Source organism: Mobula birostris, chromosome 2 (assembly GCF_030028105.1).
Source record: "Mobula birostris isolate sMobBir1 chromosome 2, sMobBir1.hap1, whole genome shotgun sequence".
Taxonomy (NCBI): domain Eukaryota; kingdom Metazoa; phylum Chordata; class Chondrichthyes; order Myliobatiformes; family Myliobatidae; genus Mobula; species Mobula birostris.
The window spans coordinates 231,880,710-231,907,143 of NC_092371.1; the positions used below are offsets into that span (position 1 = coordinate 231,880,710).

Consider the following 26,434-nt stretch of genomic DNA (forward strand, 5'->3'; position numbering starts at 1 on the left):
CTTTAAGACCAACAATCTTAATATTATTTCGCTTACTAAAATTTTCTAGCACATCCACTTTTTCCAACAGCCATTTTCTTTCTGTTGTCCAGGCAAGGATGTTATTTTCTACCTGTCCACTCTATCTTTGGTGTCCTCCATTATTTCTTCCAACTTTTCAAATTTCTTATCCATTTTCTCCTGTTTTTTCATAACATTATCAAACATAGTCTTCATGTTTCTAACATCTGTTTTTATTACTTTTAATTCAACCATTATTTGCACTAAGGTCTCTTTTATGTCTCCACGATGTTCTTACTTTTAGTCTCTTCTTGTTCTTCTTCCTCCGTTTCTTCATCTGTATTCACCGGGGAGTTGATTCTAGCTCAAAATTACTCTCACTTTCAGTGGCAATTGGTTCTTGTAGTTCGGCTTGTACCAATTTGTGCATGCCCGCTCCTTTACGCATGCGCAATTCCCACTTCTTCTTCCTAGAGACTGCTGCCATTGCTGCTGCTTCCTGTTCTTCAATGCCGGAAACAAAATGTGTCTCCTCAAAAGGAGATCCAACCTGAGTACGAGGTTCCATCGTAGTAGTAGGCCCTTTCTCTTCCCATCTCGCGGTGTCATCAAAACAGTAGTCTTCTTCTGTTTCTGTTTACAGGGCATATCTTAAAATAATCTTAAGTAGTTTATAAGTAGTTTTCAAAAAATATTTAACTTTTCTTTATTTAAATGATACTTTATTGATTTTTTATGGGACAGCAGGATTTCCACGTCTCGATCCTATGTCATCACGTGACGACCCCCATAGATTATAATTCTTACGCTCATTCTGGCCCAAGGAAAGAAATGTAACGTTCAAGCAAGCTGTGATTTGTGCCTTTGCGTGTGTTGAGACTGAGTGTAGGGGCACTGGAGCATCAGGCAGGGAGGTCACAAGCTTGGCCTTTTTTTTTAGATTATGAGAACACTCAGTCCTCTTTTATTGTCATTTAGAAATGCATACATGCATTAAGAAATGATACAATGTTTCTCCGGAGTGATATCACAGAAAACAGGACAAACTAAAGACTAACACTGACAGAACCACATAACTATAACATATAGTTACAGCAGTGCAAAGCAATACCATAATTGATGAAGAACAAAACAAAGGCACGGTAAATAAAGTCCCCGAGTCGATCGACTCCTGAGTCCCCGATAGCGGCGGCAAAAGGGAGAAACTCCCTGCCATAAACTTCCAGGCACCGTCGACTTGCCGATGTCTTGGAAGCAGCCGACCACAGCCGACACTGAGTCCATCCGTCCGAAAACTTCGAGCTTCCGAGCAGCCTGTCCGATACAGCCTCCCGAGCGCCATCCTCTGCCGAGCGCCTTCGACCTCGCCCCAGCCGCTGAAACACGCAAAGCCGAGGATTTTGGGTCCTTCTGCTCCAGAGATTCCGGTTACCACACAGTAGCAGCGGCAGCGAAGTGGACATTTCAGAAGTTTTCCAGCTGTTCCTCCGTACTCTCACGCCCGTCTCCATCAAATCAGAATTGTGCACGGTCCCCTACTTGACAGATAACAGATATCATTCACCGGAAAGGCTGCGCGCGCTGCCGTCGCGTCACCATCTTCTCCTCTCCATCTCCTTTTGGCTACATGCTGAAGCCTGATCAGGAAGTGGGGGAAGAGCTCGCAGAGAACAACGACTCAGCTCCGGGCTTTATACTGTGTAATCTTGTTAACCTATCTTCATAAGCAGGACCTACTCATGTAAGTAGATTATATTGATCAAGGTTTTTTTCGTCATATATATTTGAAATTTTGAAGTGACAGTACAAATTTACGATATTTTGCTAGACTTGAGTGGCTGCAAGTCACACAACTTTTAATTCAATATATTCTCAGCAAATGTCCATGTGAAATATTTGCTTCAATGCTATATTACAGATTTGCGGTAATGAGACTCAACAAAATTCACAGGAAAGTTGCTTTGTTGTGCCAACATCATATGTTGTTTGCTTTCATTTGGAGCTCTCAGTTACAAAGCTTGATTTAAATATGTTATTGGGAATGAGCCAACTATTAAACATTCTGCTTTGTAATCCTTGCCATTGATTTGAAAAGAATCACACAGGTGACAACGTTTAAACAATAGCACCTATGTCAGAACAACTTGCAGGTGAGATCTTCCTTTCCTCATCTTATTTGAAATAACAGTTCACAGCTCATGTGTTGACCGTCATAGACACGCAGTGGCCTCTTTATTAGGAACACCTGCTCATTAATCCGAATACCCAATCAGCCAATCATGTGGCAGCAACTCAATGCATAAAAGCATGCAGACTTGGTCAAGAGGTTTGGGTGTTGTTCAGCCCAAAGAGCTGAATGAGGGGGAGAAATGTGATCTAAATGACTTTGACTGTGGAATGATTGCTGATGCCAGATGGGGTAGTTTGAGTATTTTGGAAACTGCTGACTTCCTGCAGCTTTCAGGCACAATGTTCTCCAGAATATACAGAGAATGGTGCAAAAAAACAAAAACAAAAAAAAATCCATTGAGTTGCAGCGGTGAAAAAACCTTGGTAATGGGACAGGAGTATGACCAGACTGACAGGAAGGTGTCAATATCTCAAATAACCACATGTTACAGCAGTGTTGTTGTTCCTTTTTGTGCCTTGTGGCACATCCGGTGGCAAGTTGCTAGCTTGATGCTTAACCTGGCACGGACGGAAAGCATGCTAGGAGCCAGCTAGATCTGAACCTGTGGCCATTCCCCTTGCGGTCTGGTGCTGATGCCACTACACCACTGGCCTGCTACAGCATCTCTGAACTCAAGCCACACCAGGCCTTGAAGTGGATGGGCCACAGCAGCAGAAGACCATGAACGTACACTCAGTGGCCACTTTATTAAGTACAGAAGGACCCTAATAATGAGGCCACTGAGTGTAGATATTAAAATAAACAAGTGCTTGCATCTGAAAAATATTCCTGCAAAATATGCAGAGACCCATATTACTGGGACTGTCATATGTTGAAAGATTGGAGCAACTGGGCTTGTATACACTGGAACTTAGAAGGATGAGAGGGATCCGATTGAAACATATAAGATTATTAAGGGATTGGACACGCTAGAGGCAGGAAACATGTTCCCGGTGTTGGGGAAGTCCAGAACCAAAGGCCACAGTTTAAGAATAAGGGGTAGACTATTTAGAACGGAGTTGAGGAAAAACTTTTTCACACAGAGGGTTGTGGTTCTGTGGAATGCTCTGCCTCAGAAGGCAGTGGAGGCCAATTCTCTGGATTCTTTCAAGAAAGAGTTAGATAGAGCTCTTAAAGATAGCAGAGTGAAGGGATATGGGGAGAAGGCAGGAACAGGGTACTGATTGTGAATGATCAGCCATGATCACAGTGAATGGTGGTGCTGGCTCAAAGGGCTGAATGGCCTACTCCTGCACCTATTGTCTATTGTAACTTGATATTTAACAAAAAAACACTTGTATGGCAGTGCAAGTTTTTTGAGAGAGAAGGGAAGAAGTTTAATCAGCTGTTCCAGCTTGCTTCCACAATTTATAGTGCATCTGACTATCTCCTTTGTGATGTAGCTTTGTGATAGATTGCTTGTCACTCGTATTCTGTATGCAAATTTATCCCTCCTCCAAAAGCCATTGTTGGTGTTCTATGAGGGCAATGATTAGATTATTAGATCAGATTATGAGGACACGCAGTCCTCTTTTTATTATCAATTAGTAATGCATGCATTGAGAAATGATACAATGTTTTTCCAGAATGATATCACGAAAACACTTGACAAACCGACTTAAAAACTAACAAAAAACACATAATTATAACATATAGTTACAACAGTGCAAAGCAATACCGTAATTTGATAAAGAACAGACAATGGGCACGGTAAAATCTCAAAGTCTCTCGAAAGTCCCATCATCTCACGCAGACGGTAAACATCCAGCACTGCCAACTTGCCGATGCAGCATCCCGGAAGCACCCGACCACAGTCCGACTCCAAGTCCGTCCGAAAACTCCGAGCCTCCGACCACCTCTCTGACACCGAGCACCGAGCACCATCTCTGCCGAGCGTTCCGACCCCTGAGCACTGTGGCATGAGCAACACACACACACACAGTACTGGAGAGACTCAGCAGGCCATGCAGCATTTATGGAAAAAAGTACAGTCAACGTCTGGGGCCTCCCTGGTGCAAAAGGATGACAGGAGTGAAGGTAGGACCGATTAGAGATAAAGGTGGGAAGACTTGCCTGGAGGCTGTGGAAGTGAGTGAGGTGCTCAATGAATACTTCTCTTCGGTATTCACCAATGAGAGGGAACTTGATGATGGTGAGGACAATATGAGTGAGGTTGATGTTCTAGAGCATGTTGATATTAAGGGAGAGGAGGTGTTGGAGTTGTTAAAATAGATTAGGACGGATAAGTCCCCAGAGCCTGACGGAATATTCCCCCAGGCTGCTCCATGAGGCGAGGGAAGAGATTGATGAGTCTCTGTCTAGGATCTCTATGTCCTCGTTGTCCAAGGGAATGGTACCGGAGGATTAAAGGGAGACAAATGTTGTCCCCTTGTTCGAAAAAGGTAATAGGGATAGTTCGGGTAATTATAGACCAGTGAGACTTACGTCTGTGGTGGGAAAGCTGTTGGAAAAGATTCTTAGAGATAGGTTCTGTAGGCATTTAGAGAATCATGGTCTGGTCAGGGACAGTCTGCATGGCTTTGTGAAGGGCAGATCATGTCTAACAAGCCTGATAGAGTTCTTTAAGGAGGTGACCAAGCATATAGATAAGGGTAGTGCAGTGGATGTGATCTATATGGATTTTAGTAAGGCATTGGACAAGGTTCCACACGGTGGGCTTATTCAGAAAGTCAGAAGGCATGGGATCCAGGGAAGTTTGGCCAGGTGGATTCAGAATTGGCTTGCCTGCAGAAGGCAGAGGGTTGTGGTGGAGGGAGTACATTTGGATTGGAGGGTTGTGACTAGTGGTGTCCCACAAGGGTCGGTTCTGGGACCTCTATTTTTCGTGATTTTTATTAACGTCATAGATGTGGTGGTAGAAGGGTGGGTTGGCAAGTTTGCAGACGACACAAAGGTTGGTGGTGTTGTAGATAGTGTAGAGGATTGTCAAAAATTGCAGAGAGACATTGATAGGATGCAGAAGTGGGCTGAGAAGTGGCAGATGGATTTCAACCCTTAGAAGTGTGAGGTGGTACATTTTGGAAGGACAAACTCCAAGGCAGAGTACAAAGTAAATGGCAGGATACTTGGTAGTGTGGAGGAGCAGAGGGATCTGGGGCTACATGCCCACAGATCCCTGAAAGTTTCCTCACAGGTAGATAGGGTAGTTAAGAAAGCTTATGGGGTGTTAGCTTTCATAAGTCGAGGGATAGAGTTTAAGAGTCATGAGGTAATGATGCAGCTCTATAAAACTCTGGTTAGACCACACTTGGAGTATTGTGTCCAGTTCTGGTCGCCTCACTATAGGAAGGATGTGGAAGCATTGGAAAGGGTACAGAGGAGATTTACCAGGATGCTGCCTGGTTTAGGAGTATGCATTATGATCAGAGATTAAGGGAGCTAGGGCTTTACTCTTTGGAGAGAAGGAGGATGAGAGGAGACATGATAGAGGTGTACAAGATATTAAGAGGAATAGATAGAGTGGATAGCCAGCGCCTCTTCCCCAGGGCACCACTGCTCAGTACTAGAGGACATGGCTTTAAGGTAAGGGGTGGGAAGTTCAAGGGGGATATTAGAGGAAGGTTTTTAACTCAGAGAGTGGTTGGTGCGTGGAATGCACTGCCTGAGTCAGTGGTGGAGACAGATACACTAGTGAAATTTAAGAGACTACTAGACAGGTATATGGAGGAATTTAAGGTGGGGGGTTATATGGGAGGCCGGGTTTGAGGATCGGCACAACATTGTGGGCCGAAGGGCCTGTACTGTGCTGTACTGTTCTGTGTTATATGAAACTGTTCGGCAGGATTGGAGAAAAGAAAACTGAGGAGTAGATTTAAGAGGTGGGGGGAGGGGAGAGAAAATCACCAGGTGATGGGTGAAAACGGGAGGGGGAGGGAAAGAGTAAAGAGCTGGGAAGTTGCTTGGTGAAAGAGACAGAAGGCCAAGGAAGAAAGAAAAAGGAGGAAGGAGCATCAGAGCAATGGGCAGGCAAGGAGGTGAGAGAGGGAAAAGGGGAGGGAATGGGACATGCTGACTCCCTTCTCCATTTGTCCCTCCCCACTGATCTCCCTCCTGGCACTTATCCTTACAGGCTATTTTTATTACTCTTGAGAATGATGATGATGACATCAACTCAGACCTGAGAGGCTAGTGTCGGGCATTTTCATGTCTTCACACCTCGCAGACATTTCGCAGTATTATTTTACCAGGCCGAGTTGCAAGCTCGACATCAACCCGACGCGGATGGAGAGCACGCATGGGGGCGGTCCGTCACTGGATCGAACTTGGGAACCTCCATTCTCGAGCCCGGCACTGATCTCACTGCGCCACCAGCAGACCTAAGGTGGTAGTCTTCCACTAGTGAAAGTACTCCTGCCATACTGTTGAATGGGTAATTTGGTGTGGTAAAACGGGGGGCTGGTGATATATCTTGGTGTCATTTATGGAGGAGCCTGCATGATGCAGTGTTCCTGCACCTGTTGCTCTTATTGGTGGTAAAGTCACGTATTTGTGAGGCTGTTGACGGTGTGGTTTGTATGGCTAGTCCTCTTTTGGAGGGACAGCAGAAGCAGAAAGTTGATTAAGGGTTATATAAGATCCTATGAACCTTGTCCTTCATTGAAGTAGATTACGGGTTTTTTTTTTAAGCGTGTCGTACCAGACATTCAGCCATTCTTGTCTGGCACGTGGTATCAGGATTAACCGGCTCACATTATGAACGTTCCTGACTCGACCCTTGTATTTTTTTACGAGGCCGAGTGGCTAGCTCGACACTCAACGAGGCACGGATGAAAAGTGTGCTCGGGCGGGGGTAGCCCGACCTGGATTCGAACTTGGGAACCTTTGCTCCGGAGTCCGGAGCTGATCTCACTGCACCACCAGCCGGCCAGATTATGGGTTAGCAGATGAGATGCACAAGTAAGTGGTGGAACAATTTAAAAATCATGCCGGTCATGATGAAGACAGAGGCAGAGTCACGATAGCACTAAATTGCAACTCCTTTGTACTCATCTACAAAGACAGCTTAATTTCTATCTTGATGTCTCTCCTTTTCCCTTTCTGGGTGGATGGGGTTCACTTGAAGACCCTGACCTGGAGTTACGCTGAGAACTTGGTTCTTCATGGTGGTGGAACCCACTCCCGGGTGCTCATGGCCAGTCGCTTTTCGATATCCCACGGACATAACTGGAAGACGAGCATACCTTCGGGTTTCCAAGGTTTAAAGGAACTGTAGAGAGAGGCTGACTCTCAGTGCCACTGACTGAAGCGTCACAGGAGAGAATAGAACATCGGGAACAGCAGATCGGCCATCGGAGGCTGTGTACTTGGCGAGTTGCGCGCTCGCTCGCTGTCTCCCTCTCTCTCTCTCTCTCTGTGGGTGAGAGATTATTGGCGATTCTTGGTGCATAGAAGTCTGAAAAAAGCAGCATGGCAGTCTTCTAACATTGTAAATCAGCAAGTTATTTTGTTATGCCTCCCCTCTTGCTATGAATGGTGGCATCTCTTTTTCCCTTTGTTAGGGAGAGAGAGCCTGTGGTGTGTTGAATTGTCAGGTGAATGAGACTAGTTTTTGTTGTACTGCAGATCATCGTCTTTATTGGGGGTCTTGCTATTGCTTACTTGGTGGGTGGAGGTTGCTGGGTGGGAATGGGTGAGGGTCGTTGCTTTGCTGCTTGTCTGTGGGAGGGGGGAGTAGAGGGGTTTGGGGTTCTAACATTTTAACTGTCAATCATTCTTTGGGGAACTCTTCTGTTTTTCTGGATGTCTGTGAAGAAGAATATTAGGATGTACATTGTATACATTTCTCCAATATTAAATGGGAGTATTGAACTAATATATCATGTTCTATTATTACTGACCTATGTCATGAAATTGGCTGTTTCACTGCAATAGATAAAAATATAAGTTACAAAAATAAATAAATAAATACATACATACATACATAAATAAAATAATTTTTAAAAACAATCAATATAGTAAGATGGATTTCATGTGTTCATGGGCCATTTAGAAATCTAACGGCCGAGGAGAAGAAATTGTTCTAAAATGATAATTGTCCTATCCTGTCCTGATATATTGTCCCTCCTGATGAAGGGTCTCAGCCCGAAACGTCGACTGTACCTCTTCCTAGAGATGCTGCCTGGCCTGCTGCATTCACCAGCAACTTTGATGTGTGTTGCTTGAATTTCCAACATCTGCAGAATTCCTTGTGTTATTGTCCTATACTTCCTTGATAGTAGTAGAAATGTGAAAAGGGTATGTCATGGGGGTCCTTAATGATGGATGCACCCTTTTTGAAGTGTTGCCCTTTGAAGATGTCCTTGATGCGGGGGAGGCTTGTCCCCATGATGGAACTGGTTGAGTTTACAACCCTCTGCAGTATTTTTTTCCCGATCCTGTGCTTTGGCACCTCCATACTAGTTGGTGATGTAATCTGTTACAATGCTATCCATGGTACCTCTGTAGAACTCTGCCAGTCTTTGATGGCTTACCAAACCCCATCAAGCTCCTAATGAAATATAGCAGCTGTTATGCCTTCTTTAGAGTTGCATTAACAAGTTCGGCCTAGGATATACAGAAATTTGAAGCTGTTCACCATTTGCACTGCTGACCCATCGATGAAGACCGGTGCGTATTCTCCCTACTTCCCCTTCCTGAAGTCCGCGACTAATTCCTTAGTCTTACTAACATTGATTGCAAGGCTGTTGTTGCTCCACGACTCAACCAACTGATCTATCCCACTCTTGTGCACTTCCTCAGTAAGGAGACATTAATGGGAGAAAAAAAGTGAAATTGTGAGCTCCTCTTAGCCACATAAGTTGAGCTTCGCAGAGCCAGGTTGGTGTGCTGATATCACGTCTCTTCCAAGTTATGACTTTTGCTAGAGCTGTTGGGGAGGGTTTAAACTAAGTTGGCAGGGAGATGGGAACTGGGCTGATAGGGCTAAGGATGGGTCAGTTGGTATACCAGTCGATGTAGTGTGTCGTGAGTCTGTGAGGCGGACAGACAGATGATAGCAGAAAATTGCAGTCAGTGGGATGAGGTGAAGTGTAACATGGGGGCAAAATTGAAAAGGGTGATGAATGCAGTATAGAGGGTGTCATATTTGAATACACACAGTACATGGAATAAGGTAGATGATCTTGTAGTGCAGTTAGAGATTGGCAGGTATGACTGCAGGCATCACAGAGACTTGAAAGAAAGAAGATCATAGTTGGGTGCTTAACATACAAGGATATAAAGGAAAGATGACACAACTGTAGTGAACAAGAGAAGTCAAAGCCAACAAAAAAGCCAAAGAGAGGGGGCATATAATATAGAGGATATTAAAAGTTTCTTCACATATGTAAAGTGTAAAAGAGAGGCGAGAGTGGATAACGGATAACCGGAAAATGATGCTGGACAGGTTAAAAAAAGGGGATAAGCAAATGGCAGATGAACTAAATAAGTATGTTGCATCAGTCTTCGCTGTGGAAGATACAGGCAGCATGGTGAAAGTTCCAGTTGTCTGGGGTCATGAAGTATGTGAAGTTACCATAACTAGAGAGACGGTTCTTGGGAAACTGAGAAGTCTGAAGGTAGATATGTCACCTGGACCAGGTGGTGTACATGGGAGGCGGCTGATGAGATTGTAGAGGCATTAGTAATGATCCTTCTAGAATCACGAGATTCTGGAGTGGTTCCGGAAGACTGGAAAATTGCAAATGTCTCTCCACTCTTCAAGAAGGGAGAGAGGCAGAATAAATGAAACTGTAGGCCAGTTAGTCTAACCTCAGTAGTCATAGACTATAGACAATAGGTGCAGGAGTAGGCCATTTGGCCCTTCGAGCTAGCACCAATGTTTACTGTGATCATGGCTGATCTTCCACAATCAGTACTCCGTTCCTGCCTTCTCCCCATATCCCTTGACTTCACTATCTTTAAGAGCTCTATCTCTTTCTTGAAAGCATCCAGAAAATTGGCCTCCACTGCCTTCTGAGGCAAAGCATTCCACAGATCCACAACTCTGGGTGAAAAAGTTTTTCCTCAACTCCGTTCTAAATGGCCTACCCCTTATTCTTAATCTGTGGCTTCTGTTTCTGGACTCCCCCAACATCAGGAACATGTTTCCTGCCTCTAGCGTGTCCAATCCCTTAATAATCTTATATGTTTCAATCAGATCCCCTCTTATCCTTCTAAATTCTAGTGTATACAAGCCCAGTCGCTTCAATCTTTCAACATATGACAGTCCCGCCATCCCGGGAATTAACCTCGTGAACCTACTCTGCACTCCCTCAACAGCAAGAACGTCCTTCCTCAAATTTGGAGACCAAAACTGCACACTATATTCCAGGTGTGGTCTCCCCAGGGCCCTGTACAGCTGCAGAAGGACCTCTTTGCTCTTATACTCAATTCCCCTTGTTATGAAGGCCAGCATGCCATTAGCTTTCTTCACTGCCTGCTGTAACTGCATGCTTACCTTCAGTGACTGATGAACAAGGACACCTAGATCTCGTTGTACTTCTCCTTTTCCTAACTTGACACCATTCAGATAGTAATCTGCCTTCCTGTTCTTGCCACCAAAGTGGATAGCCTCACACTTATCCACATTAAACTGCACCTGCCATGCATCTGCCCACTCACCCAACCTGTCCAAGTCCTCCTGCATTCTCATAACATACTCCTCACATTTCACACTGCCACCCAGCTTTGTGTCATCGGCAAATTTGCTAATGTTACTTTTAATCCCTTCATCTAAATCATTAATGTATATCGTAAATAGCTGTGGTCCCAGCACCGAGCCTTGCATACCCCACTAGTCAATGTCTGCCATTCTGAAAGGGACCCGTTAATCCCTACACTTTGTTTCCTGTCTGCCAATCAATTTTCTATCCATGTCAGTATTCTGCCCCCAATACCATGTGCTCCAATTTTGCCCACTAATCTCCTATGTGGGACCTTATCAAAGGCTTTCTGAAAGTCCAGGTACACTACATCCACTGACTCTCCCTTGTCCATTTTCATAGTTACATCCTCAAAAATTTCCAGAAGATTAGTCAAGCATGATTTTCCCTTCGTAAATCCATGCTGACTCGGACTGATCCTGTTACTTCTATCCAAATGTGTCGCTATTTCATCTTTTATAATTGACTCCAGCATCTTCCCCACCACTGATGTCAAGCTAACTGGTCTATAATTCCTGGTTTTCTCTCTCCCTCCTTTCTTAAAAAGTGGGATAACATTAGCTACCCTCCAACCCACAGGAACTGATCCTGAATCTATAGAACATTGGAAAATGATTACCAATGCATCCACGATTTCTAGAGCCACCTCCTTAAGTACTCTGGGATGCAGACCATCAGACCATAGTTAGAAAAATGTTGGAGGTGGTTATTAGGGATGAAGTCTCTTGGAGGTTCTTAAAAAAATAGGCCGTAGTCAGCATGGTTTCCTCAAGGGAAAGTCTTGCCTGGCAAATCCGTTGGAATTATTTGAAGAAATAACAAGCAGGATAGACAAAGAAGAATTGGTTAATTTAGTGTACTTGGATTTTCGGAAGGCCCTGACAAGGCGACACACATGAGGCTGCTTAACAAGCTACAAGCTCATGGTATAACAGGAAAGATTCTAGCATGAATAAAGCAGTGGATGATTGGCAGGAAGCAAAGTGTGGGAATAAAGGGAGTCTTTTCTGGCTGGCTGCTGGTGACCAGTGGTCTTCCACAGGGGTCTGTGTTGGTACCAATTCTTTCTACATTATATATCAATAATATGGATGATGGAAATTTGCCTTTGTTGCAAAGTTTGCAGATGATATGAAGATAGGTGGGGGGCAGGTAATTTTGAGGAAGTAGAGGGGCTACAAAATGCCTTAGACACATTAGGAGAATGGGCAAAGAAATGGCAGATGGAATACAATGTCGAGAAGTGTATGGTCATGCGCTTTGGTACAAGAAATGAAAGGATTGATTATTTTGTAAATGGAGAGAAAATAGAAAAAAATTGAGGTGCAAAGGGACTTAAGAGTCCTTGTGCAGGATTCCCGAAAGTTTACTTTCCATGTTGAGTCTGTAGTGAGGCAAGCAAATGCAATGTTAGGATCCACTTCAAGAGGACTAGAATATAAAAGCAAGGATGTAATGTTGAAACTTTATAAAGCTCTGTTGAGGCCTCACTTGGAGCATTGTGAACAGGTTTAGTCTCCTTATCTTAGAAAGGATTTGCTGAAATTGGAGAGGGTTCAAAGTAAATTCACAAAAATGATTCCAGGATTGAATGGCTTGTCATATGAAGAGCGTTTGATGGTTCTGGGCCTGTATTCACTGGAACCTATTAAATGATGAAAGGCCACAGGGAGCTGTGTAGGCTAAGATTTTATATATATTTAAGGCAGAGTTTGCCGGAATTTTGAATGATTGGGGCATGAAGGGATACAGGAAGAAGGCAGGAGATTGGGGCTGAGGGGAAAATTGGATCAGCAGTGATGAAATGGTGGAGCAGACTCGATGGGCCAAATGACCTAGCAATGTTATGATAATCATGCGGGATTTCAATATGCATGTAGATTGGAAAAAAGAGAGGAAATATGTAGAATGCCTACAAGATGGCTTTTTAAGCATCTTGTAGGGGAAAAGCAATTCTGGATTGGGTGTTGTGTAATGAACCAGATTTGAACAGGGAATTTATGGTAAAGGAACCCATAGGAGGCCGTGATCATAATATGATAGAATTCACCCTGCAGTTTGAGAGGGAAAAGCTAAAATCAGATGTATCAATATTACAGTGGAGTAAAAGGAATAGCGGAGGCATGAGAAAGAAGCTGACCTATGTTGATTGGAAGGGAACACAGGTAGGGTTAACAGCAGAGCAGGAATGGCTGGAGTTTCTGAGGGCAATTTGGAAGGCACAGAATAGATACATCCCAAAGATGAAGAAGAACTCTAAAGGGAGGATGAGGAAACCATGGGTGACAAAAGAATAAAAGGACAAGTGAGGGCAACAATCTAGCAAAATTATTGAGAAATTAGAGTATTGTGAAGCTTTGAAAAACCAACAGAAAGCAACTAAAAAAACTATAGGGAGTGAATAGATAAAATATGAAGGTAAATTAGCCAAAAATATGAGAGGATACCAAAGGTTTTTTCAGATATGTAAAGAGTAAAAGAGAGGCAAGAGTAGATATTGGACCACTGGAAAATGACGCTGGAGATGTAGTAACGGGGGACAAGGAAATAGCAGACAAACTTAATAAATATTTGCATCAGTCTTGTGGAGGACAATAGCAGTGTGCCAGAAATTTGAGTGTGTCAGGGGGCAGAAGTGCTATTACTAAGGAGAAGGTGCTTGGGATGCTGAAAAGTCTGATGATAGATAAGTCACCTGGACCAGATAGACTACACTCCAGGGTTCTGAAAGAGGTCACTGAAGAGATTGTGGAGGCATTAGTATCAATCTTTCAAGAATGACTAGATTCTGGAATTGTTCCAGACGACTGGAAAATAGCATATGTTGCACCACACTTTAAGAAGGGAGAGTGGTAGAAGAAAGGAAATTATAGGTCAGTTAGCCTGACCTCAGTGGTTGGGAAGATGTTGGAGTCGATTGCTATGAATGTGGGTTCAAGATACTTGGAGGCACATGTTAAAATTGACCGAAGTCAGAATCATTTCCTTAAGGGAAAATATTACTTGTCAAATCTCTTGGAATTCTTTGAGGAAGTAACAAGCAGGATAGGCAAAGAAGAATTGTGTTGTGTTCTTGGATTTTGAGAAGGCCTTTGATAAGGTGCCACACGTGAGACTGATTAACAAGATAAGAGCCCATGGTGTTACCAGAAAGATACTGGCATTATAGAAGATTGACTGATTGTCAGGAAGGAAATAATTGGAATAAAGGGGGCCAATTCTAGTCCTTATTGAGATGTAGGAAGGGGGAGTAGCTTCAAGTTCCTGGGTGTGAACATTTCAGAGGATCTATCCTGGCCCCGACGTACTGATGCAATCACAAAAAAGGCATGCTAATGACTCTAATTCATTAGGAGTTTAAGGAGTTCTGGTATGCCACCAAAGACTCTTACAAATTTCTTGAGGTGTACAGTGGAAGGCATTCTGATTGGTTGCTTTGGTTGGAGTAAACAATGTACAGGATCAAAGATTCAAAGTACATTTATTATCATAGTATGCAATCAGCACACAACCCTGAAATTCATCTTCCCATAGGCAGCCAGAAAACCATGGAACCCGTTTAAAGAAAAACATCAAACCCCCAACACACAAAAAAAGAGAACACATTGTGTTAGCATCAAAAAAAAGCAAGCGCAAAAGCACAGAATAGAAAACATCGGACTGCCAAGTTAATGATACAGTCCAGGAATATCACAAGAGACCGTGTAGGGTTATAGATTCAATCAGCTCCTTCATGGGCACAATCCTCTCCACCAGCAAGGACACCTTCAAGAGCCAGTCTCAAGAAGGCAGCACCCATCACTAACCAATCTCACCATCTGGAGCATGCCCTCTTCTCATTACTACCATTGGGGAGGGCGTAAAGGAGCTCGAAGACCTCATTCAATGATTCAGTCAGAGCTTCTTCTCCTCCGTCAACAGACCTGAACCGTCCTTGAAACCATGAAGATTACTCTGTTATTCCTTCATTTACACTCCTTATGTATTTATTTTAATTTATAGTAATTTATGCCTTTGTACTATTACTGCAAAATAACAAATTTCACATCATATAAATCAGTGATAATAAGATCCTGATGCCCAAAATCTAAGACCCAAAATAGCAGTGTACGCCTTTTGTCACCACAGATGCCGTTTATTCTGGTGAGTTCTTCCAGCATTCTGTTTAGTTTTGTTCTAGATTCTTGCAAGACCATTCTCTTTTATGTCCTTTAACATGTGTTGTTTGTTTTTCCAGAGATTCATTTAGTTTGTGATTGTTTTGCCCACCTCTCACACACTTACAACAGTAAGTCATGGAAGAAGAGTGAGATGGATTTGAAAAAGATTCCTCAACTGTTTGGCCACTTCCATGGATACTGATGGATCTGCTGCATTCCTTCTGCATTTTGTGTGTGTTTCTTTACATTTTATCTGGGCTTCAATACTTCTGATGTTTTTATTCAGAGGAACATGCAAGATCACCAACAACTATTTACAGAAGTGCTCAATGGCCCATTTTTGTTATTTTGTGTTAATTTTCTGCTCTGAAGTGGAAAATTGCCATAATCACACAAAAAGAAAGGCATCTGCTCAGCACACACAAAATGTTGGAGGAATTCAGCAGGCCAGGCAAGCATCTTTGGAAAAACGTACAGTCGACGTTTTGGGCCGAGACCCTTTGGCAGGACTGGAGAAAAAAAGATGAGTAGATTTAAAATGTTGGGAGGGTGGGGAGAGGGAAACACGAGATGATAGGTGAGACCAGGAGGGGGAAGGATGAAGTAAGGAACTGGAAAGTTGATTGGTGAAAGAGATACAGGGCTGCAGAAGGGGGAATCTAATAAGAGAGGACAGAAGGTCATAAAAGAAAAAAAAGGAGGAGGAGCACCAGAGGGAGGTGTTGGGCAGGTAACGAGATAAGGTGAGAGAGGGAAAAGAGGAATGAGGAATGGTGACAGAGCGGGTCATTACCAGACGTTTGAGAAATTGATGTTTATGCCATCAGGTTAGAAGCTACTCAGATGGAATATAAGGTGTGGTTCCTCCAACCTGAGTGTGGCCTCATTGCAACAGTAGAGGGGGCCATGGATGGACATATCCGAATGGAAATAGGAAGTGGAATTAAAATGGGTGGCACTGGGAGATTCCACTTCTTCTGGCGGACAGAGCATAAGTGCTTGGTGAAGCCGTCTCCCAATCTATTTGGGTCTCACTAATATACAGGATGCCACAGTGGGTGCACAGGATACAGTATATGACCCCAACAGATTGCCAGTTTTGATCCAATCAGCATTCTGTCAGTCATCTGCAGAGTGATGGAAGATATCAAGGACAATGTTATCAAGAGATATATATTCTCTAAATCATGCTGACTGAATCCTATTAGTTTTAGCCAGGACAAGTTGACTGCACATCTCATCACACTTTTTACATGGGTCAAAGTGCTGAAATCCAGGGGTGAGGTGAGAGTGACTGCCTTTGATATCAAGAAATTCCTTAAACGAGTGTGTTATCAAGGAGCCTTGGTAAAATGGAAATGAGTTTCTTAAATTTTATTGAAGATCTGGAATGAGAAGGCAATTGGCCTCTACTGGGTTGTTATGTTTGGATCAAGGGTAAACATCCCTTTAGCTCGGGTCATACATCATAATTCCTGTTCCTATTCTATACATTCCTATGTTCACTGAAATAGGTTAGTTTTGGTAAAAACGTTAAATGTATTAGCTGTGAACCATTGTGTGACTCCAGGACAATACCTGATGCACCATTCATCTTCAGGGCCATACCACTCAGGGACTTGTGCGAATATTATTTTGTGACTGTATGTGCTATAGAAACCACATGTGCTGTGTGCTTTATGTACTGACTTCTGCATCTTGGTTGGCCCCGGAGGAATGCTGTTTCATTCAGCTATATACATGTGTATGGTTGAATAACAGCTACACTTAGACTTGAACAATGAAACCTGGACCTGAATTTGAACTTATGGAGCAACCTAGCACTACATGGCACATTTAGGTTGCTTTTTGTTAAATCACATTCATTTATTCTTTTGCTTAAAATAATTACTTTAATTGCATGTGGTGTGATCTGAGTGCATAATAAAACAGGGTGAAATATCCTTGACGAGGTCTGGGTCCATTCATGATTTGGAACTGTACTGTGGCACTGATAAAAGAAATTGCATTAAAAATTTTTTCAACATCAATTTTCGTTGGAATTTCAAGTCATGTCCGAGCCAGCCAGTGTCCGTTGGGGTAAAGTTATCATGGGAAATCCAGTGTCACGACCATGAAGTCTGGCCCACATTCGCAGGGTGGGCGGCTGAACGGGATCAGCAATCACACTCATGAGTATGCATATTCCAGCCAGTTGGGGTTTTTTTTGTGCTTGTATTTAACTCATTTCTTTTTGTTTCGGTCTTGTCATGTCTTGAACGTAGCACAGTGGTTGCAACACTCCCTGCTTACCTTAGTCCACGTTCCGCGAAAAAGACAATTTAGATTGACGCTGTAACGGAGGAGTATTAATTTTGTATTTAGTTATTTCTTCCGAGCAGCAGTTAAACTTTAATTTGAGAGTTTTAGTTAGCCTAGCGTTTATTATTTTCCTTTTCTTCTGTACACTTCGGAGAACTGTTTACTCCACTTCTGAGTCTCTCCTTCTGCACGTGGGCCTTCACCAAACATCATGTCACCTTGATAACATCTCCTAACTTAAGTGGAGAAAAGTGAAAACCTGCTACAGCTATTCCCATTGCTGCTGATTACTCCTTGTGCAGTCGTCCACCTACCTAGGAAGCCTGTGATCAATGACCATAAGATCAGAAGACAAAAGGGAAGAATTAGGCCATTTGGTCCATCAAGTTTGATCTGCTGCTATATCATGCTCTTTTATTTTCCTTCCTAACCCCATTCTCCTGCCTTCTCCCCATAGCCTTTGATGTCCTTATTAATCAAGAAAATATCAGTTACCACTTTAAATACACTGAATGACGTGGCTTCTACAGCCATCTGTCGTAATGAGTTCCATGGAATCACCACCCTTTGGGTATAGAAACTCCTTCTCAGTTCTGTTCTAAAGAGATATCTTTGTATTCTGAGGTTGTGCCCTGTGATCCTGGGCTCTCCTATTAGAAACGTCCTCTCCACGTCCATTCTATCTAGGGCTTTCAATGCTTGGTAGGTTTCAACGTGACCAACCCCCACCCCCCCAACAATTCTTCTAACTCCAGGGGGTATGAGCCCAAAGCCATCAAGCGCTCCTCACCTGTTAACCCTTTCATTCCCTGGATCTGTGGAATGCTCTGCCTCAGAAGGCAGTGGAGGCTAATTCTCTGGATGCTTTCAAGAAAGAGTTAGATAGAGCCTTTAATGATAGCGGAGTCAAGGGATATGGGGAGAAGGCAGGAACGGGGTACTGATTGTGGATGATCAGCCATGATCACAGTGAATGGTGGTGCTGACTTGAAGGGCCGAATGGCCTACTCCTGCATCTATTGTCTATTGTCTATTGGATCATTCTCATAACCTCCACTGGATCCTCTGCAATGCCAGTGCATTTTTCTTAGATATGGGGCCCTAAACTGCTCACAATACTCCATGTGCAGTCTGACCGGTGCTTTATAAAGACTTGTCTTTTTATTCTCTTTCAATAACCAACCGGAAATCAGATACCTCCTAAAGTCTGAAGGTCCTTTCTTTGCCAAACTAGTTTCTCTGCTTAGGCTCATCTTGGTTTTGTTACTGGATGGCTGATTTCACAGATGCTTTTTGTATGTCTTTACCAATTATGATTCAGTGTTATCTCCATGCAGGATTTTGTGGAATGTACAGTATGTAAATGAGTCTCACCATTAAATTTGATTTGGATTCATATCAGCTTTTACTTACAGTACATGCATTGGTGTTGTCGCTTTACTTCTAGGAATTAGACTTTGCATATAACTTTACATGTGGCCTCTTAAATTGCATATATTCACCTTTCAACTAATTTATTTCTGGCATGTTGTTGAATTTCATTACTAGATTAATTTTCTCTACACTGGGTCACAGTTTCCTTAAGGTTGTTGTAGTTGGGGGTGGTAATGTGGACAATCTCCCACTACCTATTAAATGCTCCCAATGGTGTGCGCCTCAAATAGCCTCTGACAACTATGTCCAGCTCCTGGCCTTCACATGTGGCTTAGCTACTGAGCCCGGTGGGACTGTTTCTACTGACAGGAGAAGGGGTGAAGGGGGGTTACTGGCACCTTAAAACCAGGCATTTCAGGCAGATGGGCCTCATCAGCTGTGGTTGGCAGCTTACCTAGGAGAAGGAAAACTCTGATCCCAAACCTCTGCTGCCTCACCGCTGTACCCACTCATAAGGAAGGCTTCGGGATAAACTCCAAGGGAAAAATCTGGAACTGGAATCCCTAAGGCAGTCCTACATTGAGTTCAATGCTGATGGCAACTCCTGCAATGCTGCTCGTGCCAAACTATATAGGTTTCTACCATTCCTTTGGGTTCATCAGGTGGAGAGGGGGAGCTTGCTACATGGACAGCAGCTTGCCGTCCTTATCATGCTGCCCAGCCTTGCCGTACTTAGACAGCTGGGAAGCAATTTCCATGGTTGACCCTGACTGACAGAGGCCCTCATCTCATCATGTCACATGAGTTTCTATGTTAATAGTAAGTCTTGAATGTCACATGGATCTTTAGTAGGATCTAAATGCTCTTAAATATTGAATGATACCTAATGTAAAAGGCACATGTCTACCTAAGGATCTCACTTTCAAGGACTCTACAGCTCAAGTTCTTTCTATTTATTTATTTGTTTCACAAACATGAGAAAATCTGCAGGTGCTGGAAATCCAAAGCGACACACACAAAAAAGATTACTTCTCTTCCTTTCCAGCCCCGATGAAGGGTCTTGTCAAAACGCAGACTGCTTACTCCTTTCTATAGATGCTGCCTCGCCTGCTGAGTTCCTCCAGCATTTTGTGTGTGTTGCTTTATTTATTTATGTATTTATTATATCTTTTTTTTGTATTTGCAAATTTGTCAGTCTTTGTGTGTAGTTTTTCACTGATTTTGTTGCACTTTTTCGTACTACTGTAAATGCCTGCGTGAAAATGAATCTCAGGGTAGTATATGGTGACATGCTACGTACTTTGATAATAAAATTGACCTTGAAGTTTGAACATTGACTTTGAACAGTGTCTGATTATCTTTGAAATTTTACTGCAGCACTGTAGGTACTTTAGGTTCTTCATGGATATCTGCCTATACAACAAAACTCTCTCAACATGCAGTTGGACTGCTCAATTGACTTGCAGGTTCTCTCTGTTACAGCTGGGTTAGGTGCAAACAGTGGAAAATTGTTTGTAAGTGGACTGTCACATTTAATTTCTCCACGTAAAGCTTCATTGCATCATACTTCTGAATGCCACAGGCATTCTATGAAATAAGATTTATTTGTTCAAGAGTTCAGAATTGCTTTTTATTCCCAAATGTTATAGCTGTCATATACATAAAAAGTGTACAGCACAAATGCTCGAGTTGCAAAGCAGAATCATTCATATTTGTACATAGCTTAAAAGTATTATTTCTAAAATAAGTTTCTTTTCACTTAACGATTTACCCTATTTTTAGTTGTATCTATAATGAACAAATTAACATTTATTCTAAAAACCATGAATATATACGTTTAAATTTATTATCCATACATTCAAATGCAAAAGTTATTGAGTACATTTTCAAATATTCTTGAGCAAATTAAACCTGTCACTTAAACACAGATTTCAAATTAGCATTAATAGATTTGGCTAGTATTTTAATATATATTTCTCTCAGCTGTGAATTTGGAAGAAACTTCTATAACAATGCTGTTATAATAAATGTTTGGCAGATCAATAAAAACTCAAGGGTTCTGAAAAGCCATAGCTTTCACTCTCAGCTGACTCTGGGAACACTGGATGTGGAGCAATTGAATATATGCCAAGCTCATCACCCAAGAGATCTCATTTAGTTACTCTCCCAAACTATTGTGTAATGGTGCATAGTTCCCTGAAGTTGGAATCTCATGCGGATAGAGTGGTGAAGAAAGCTTTTGGCATGCTGGCCTTTGTAAATCAGAGCATTGAGTATAGGGGTTGGGATGTAATATTGAAATTGTGCAAGGCATTGGTAAGGCCAAATTTGGAGTATTGTGTACAGTTCTGGTCACCGAATTATAGGAAAGATGTCAACAAAATAGAGTACAGTGAAGATTTACTAGAATGTTACCTGGATTTCACCTAAGTTACAGAGAAAGGTTGAACAAGTTAGGTCTTTATTCTTTGGAGCGTAGAAGGTTGAGAGGGGACTTGATAGAGGTATTTAAAATTACGAGGGGGAAAGATAGAGTTGACGTGGATAGGCTTTTTCCATTGAGAGTGAGGGAGATTCAAACAAGAGAACATGAGTTGAGAGTTAAAGGGAAAAAGTTTAGGGGTAACATGAGGGGGAACTTCTTTACTCAGAGACTGGTAGCTGTGTGGAACGAGTTTCCAGCAGAAGTGGCTGAGCCATGTTCAATGTTGTCATTTAAAGTTAAATTGGATAGCTATATGGACAGGAAAGGAATGGAGGGTTATTGGCTGAGTGCAGGTCAGTGGGACTAGGTGAGAGTAAGAGTTTGACATGGGCTAGAAGGGCCGAGATGGCCTGTTTCCGTGCTGTAACTGTTATATGGCTATATAATAGTCCAGTTACATAAAAGTGGTTCTTTTGGGGAATCAAATCTCTTTATTTGCTATAGAGAGCTTATGCCACTGAGCATACTGACTTACACTGCACAATCATGGTCTGAGAAGTGGGGATTTCCAGTGTGGTAAGCCTTGATCTTTTCTCTTATTTTTCAAAAGTCGGAAGCTCCAATCTTTTCAAGGCCAGAGGGGGAGTTTCCAATTAGTACTGCATTTACATCCTGTAGTGCTAAGATTAATGAAAACACTGGGGTTGGAAAGCACACAATTCTGTAACTCAGCAAGCCTCTTTGCTGGAGAGATAGAGAGAGAGAGAGAGAGAGAGAGAGAGAGAGAGAGAGAGAGATATTATCTGCAGACTTACATTTTATCTGCAAACTTACTAACCCACCCATCTACATTTTCTTATTTTCTTTCAGGTCATTTATATACATCACAAACAGTAGAGCTCCCAGTACAGATCCCTGTGGGATACCACTAATCACCTACCTACGATGCCTATAATCAATTATCGCCAGGCCATCAGACATAGGAGCTGAATTAGGCCATTTGACCCATTGAGTCTGCTCTGCCTTTTGATCACGGTTGATTGACTTCCCCTCCCAGCCCCTATCTCCTGCCTTCTCCCCGTAACCTTTGATGCCCTTACTCACCAAAAACCGATCAACCCCTGCTTTAAATATACCCAGTAAATGACCTCCATAGTTGCCTGTGGCAATGAATTCCACTGACTCACCACCCTCTGGCTGAAGAAATGCCTTCCTATCCGTGTTTTAAAGGGACACCCTTCTGCTCTGAGGCTGTGCCCTCCGGTCCTACACTCTCCAACTGTTGGAGCGACCTCTCCACCTCCACTCTGTCTAAGACTTTTAATACTCAGTAAGTTTCAATGATATCAGCTCCCCATCCGCACCCCCCCCCAAACATTCTTCAAAGCTCTGGTGAGTACAGGCCCAGTACAGTTTACAATTCCAGGGATTAGAGTGTTCAACTCCTACCATTGTCTGTAAGGAGTTTGCACATTCTCTGACCACGTGGGTTTCCTCTGAGTGTTCCCACATTCCAAAGACCTACGCATCAGCTTAGTGAGATGTGAGCATGTTATGTTGGTGCTGGAAGAGTAGCAGCTCTTGTAGGCTGCTCCCTAGCACACACTCGGACTGTGTTGGATGTTGACCCAAGGCAATGCATTTCACTGTATGTTTCAATGTTTCAATGTACATGTGACAAGTAAAGATAATCTAATCTAATCTAATAATTTATCATGTACTTCTACATTTGAGCTAAAAAAAATTAACAACTCTTATGCCGTTTTCTCAAGCAATGTGATACTCTATGAGGCTGAAAATTAACGTTATGGTATATGTGACCAATTTTCTGATTACTGGGGCATTCACTTTCAGTACTTGCTTTGACTGCTGTAGTGTTAGAAGTCTCTTCTTCATTAGAAATCTCTTCTTCATTAGAAATCTGAGAGATCCTTCGCATTTTTGCGACGGGACACACAAACTGCCCTTTCTGTTTGAAATGTTCCCGTGCCTGTGTCAAATAATTTGACTCAACATTGCTTTCCTTCTTGAAAAGAACTACATAACAGGTTGGGAAAAAATGACAGCTTAAAAAACTGTAGACTGATGCTAATATTGCAAATGATTCAATTATTGCCATGTATTTGTTTTCTCCCATGTTGAGATAAATGATTCCAAAAGAAACCCACAGAATTAGGTAAACAAGCATGCTAAAGGTGATGAATCTTGCCTCGTTATACATTTTAGGAGCCTTCCTTCCTTTGAAAGCAAGAATGAAACAGATGCAGGCAAGGAAAGCAGTGTACCCTAACATTATTCCGAAAACTGTACGGGAACCTTCACTGCATTGTAACAGAATTGTTTTGGGCTCGGCTGTATTTTTAATTTTTTTAGGAGGAGCCAGACATAACCATAATGAACAAATGATCACTTGAACCGCTGTGGCAGTAATTATAACAAGAACTGGCTTATAAAAAAGCTTTAGATTCTTATGGATGGTCGGATTAAAACTGAAGGCCAGAATGATCCTAAAGGATTTAACCAAAATACAAGAAACACAAAGCGTAAAGCTGAGGCTGAAGAGTGGATGGCGAATTTTACAAATGAGTTCAGTGGGCTCTCCAATGAAGAATATAGAGCTGACTAAACAAATCACCAGTGAGAACAACATAATGTAACACATCCAACCTCCAGCAGCCTTCACAGCCGGTGTACTCAGATGTTTTGTAAGTATTATGCCTACCATACATATTATAAGTACTCCTAAGATGGCAATTACAATCAGCACAATAGATAAACCGTTACTCCATTTCAGAAAATCCACTGTTCTTTTCTGGCATTCTGAACTACTTGCATTGGACCATTCGTCGTCTTGGCACCGGGTACACTCGTTGGAATCTGCGGCAATGAAGAAACATTATGGAGGCAGTGCACTGAAATTGTGAAACTACCTGATCTGAGATATTAATGGTAGTTATATGAGCTTGACTACCAATTATCTACTGTGTGTATCACTGGAATTTGGGCACACCACAAAATCCCCAAACTATATTCCTTTCACGCAAGGCTTCCGCACAGGGAGTTTGAGAAGCTACTTATTGAGGCCTCTGTCAGTCAGTGTTGACCATGGATGTTGTGTCCTAGCTGTCTAGGTACGCCAGTACAACATGGAGAGCGAGCTGTTGCCCATGTAGCTAGCTTCCCCTCTCCACACAGCTGATGAACCTAAAAGAATGGCAGAGACCGATACAGTCTGGCACCAGCAGAGTCTCAGGAATTGCTGGTCAGCGTCTGACACCAGCTCCAGACTTTTCCCTCGGGACTTACTTCCAAAGCCTTCCCCCTGAGTGAGTACAGCTGCAAGGCAGCAAAAGTTTGAGATCAGAGTTTTCCTTCTCCTAGATGAGCTGCCAACCACGGCTGACAAGCCCCATCTACCCAAAGCGACTGGTTTTAAGGCGCCAGTAGCCTGGCTTTGCCCCTTCTCCTTTCAGTAGAAACTCTTTTGCCGAGCTTAGTAGCAAAGCCACACGTGAAGACCAGGAGCTGACTTTGGTTATCAGAGTCTACTTCAGGCACACGCCATTGGGAGCACTTATTAGGGAGTGGGACCTTGTCCCCATTGGCTATAACAACCTTAAGGAATCTGAAACTACTCACAACATAGTGAATAATACTGGAGCAAATTACAGCTTACATTAATCAGCTCTGAACTCCAGGAGGAAGTGTTCGTTAGAAAAAATTGGAATAGTATTAAAGAGTACAATACAATTATGCATATTTTCTGACCCTATTCTTCAGGATGATTCATTAAATTGCTAAATCTGAGATTATGATTAACAGCCATTAATCACTTTTCCAATATTAGTATGCATAAAAGGCATGGATTGTACTGCAATTAACCTCTTCACTGCCAGTTGCTCAACCAATTGAACTATTTCTAATTAATACTACACCAGACACACTATTTCTCTGTTATTTGCACAAATAATGACTTCAATTTCATATTTGTTAAACAGAACTACCGAGAAAAAAATCATTTTACTGTAGAGTTGACAAAGAACTACTAATTACTTATGCTCGCATTAAATTTATAATAGGTGGTGATTGGGTAATGTGTAGAGGGCACATTGATTAAAACATCTTAAAGGGTTTTTGAAAACATTTCCCACCGTCTTCTCACACTGATGCTAAAGTGACATCCATGATGTTGGAAGTAGATTTGTAGTATTATAAATTCATAAAAAATCAACATAAGTGTGAAAAAATGCAATACTTAAGGGGAATGGACAGGAACTTCCTCTCAGGCTGGTGCAAGTGTGGAACGAGCTGCCAGTGGAAGAAATGGATGTCACTTTGTTTTCAACACAAGAGAAGTTTTGGATACATATATAGATAGATTGGGCATGGAGGGCTATTATTATTTTTTGTAATGCCAAAACGTAAAACTAATTGAAAGGAAAACAAGACAGCTAAAAGGCAACTTTTGTGCATTTGGTTTTACTTTAGGTGAGGCACGCATGTATGATGTGGTGGCGTAATGACATATGCCATTTACGTACTTTTACATATAACTCGCAATGCATTTGTAAACAACAAAGGATGCTTAATCAAACAATATACTTACAATATTATCCAAATACTACAGAAATATTAAATACACAATACTGCTCCATGCTTAGCTATAAACTCCAGCTCAATATAGAATGCATCATTATAGTATGACTATGACTATATGACTATCTCAACTTACACAATCAATTATTTTGTGTTTTATATTGGTAATGAATTTAGATCACTTTGTAGAGATTTGTTTTCACTTTGACATGAAAGAGTCTTTTTCTCTTGATCAGTATCAAAAAAAGCCAAATTAAATCCACTGTGATTCAATGTTGTAAAACAATAAAGCATGAAAACAGGGGGGGTGAATATTTTTTAGTGGCACCGCAGCTTGATAGCCTTCTGTTCATTGGAAAAGGAAGCTCTTAATGTAAAGGCATCCGTTAGTCTTGCAAGACCACGGATCTGCACCTGGAAAATCTTCACTCTCCAGGGCGCAAGGTTGTATGGAAGACCAGCAGTTGCCCATGCTGCAAGTCTCCCCTCTCCACGACACCAATGTTGTCCAAGGGAAGGGCATTAGGACCCATACAGCTTGGCACCAGTGTCATCGCAGAGCAATGTGTGATTAAGTGCCTTGCTCAAGGACACAACATGTTCCCTCGGCCAGGGCTGGAACTCACTACCTTCAGATCGCTAGTCCAATGCCTTAACTACTTGGCCACATGCCCACATATGTATGCTATAGAAGAAATAAATATAATGGCATGATTTCTAGATTGATATTGAACTTTGGAGCTCA

General features: G+C 42.3%; 1 protein-coding gene across 1 annotated transcript; it reads right to left on the reverse strand.

Moving 5' to 3' along the window:
• Window positions 1–343: 343 nt before the first annotated feature.
• On the reverse strand, window positions 344–26,359 carry LOC140211188 (G-protein coupled receptor family C group 6 member A-like). Its single transcript, XM_072280761.1, has 3 exons — window positions 26,350–26,359; window positions 22,951–23,970; window positions 344–633 (listed from the first exon to the last, which is right to left on the reverse strand). Exons 1-3 carry the CDS (start codon window positions 26,357–26,359, stop codon window positions 344–346), a joined length of 1,320 nt encoding a protein of 439 aa, XP_072136862.1.
• Between the last annotated feature and the right edge of the window lie 75 nt (window positions 26,360–26,434).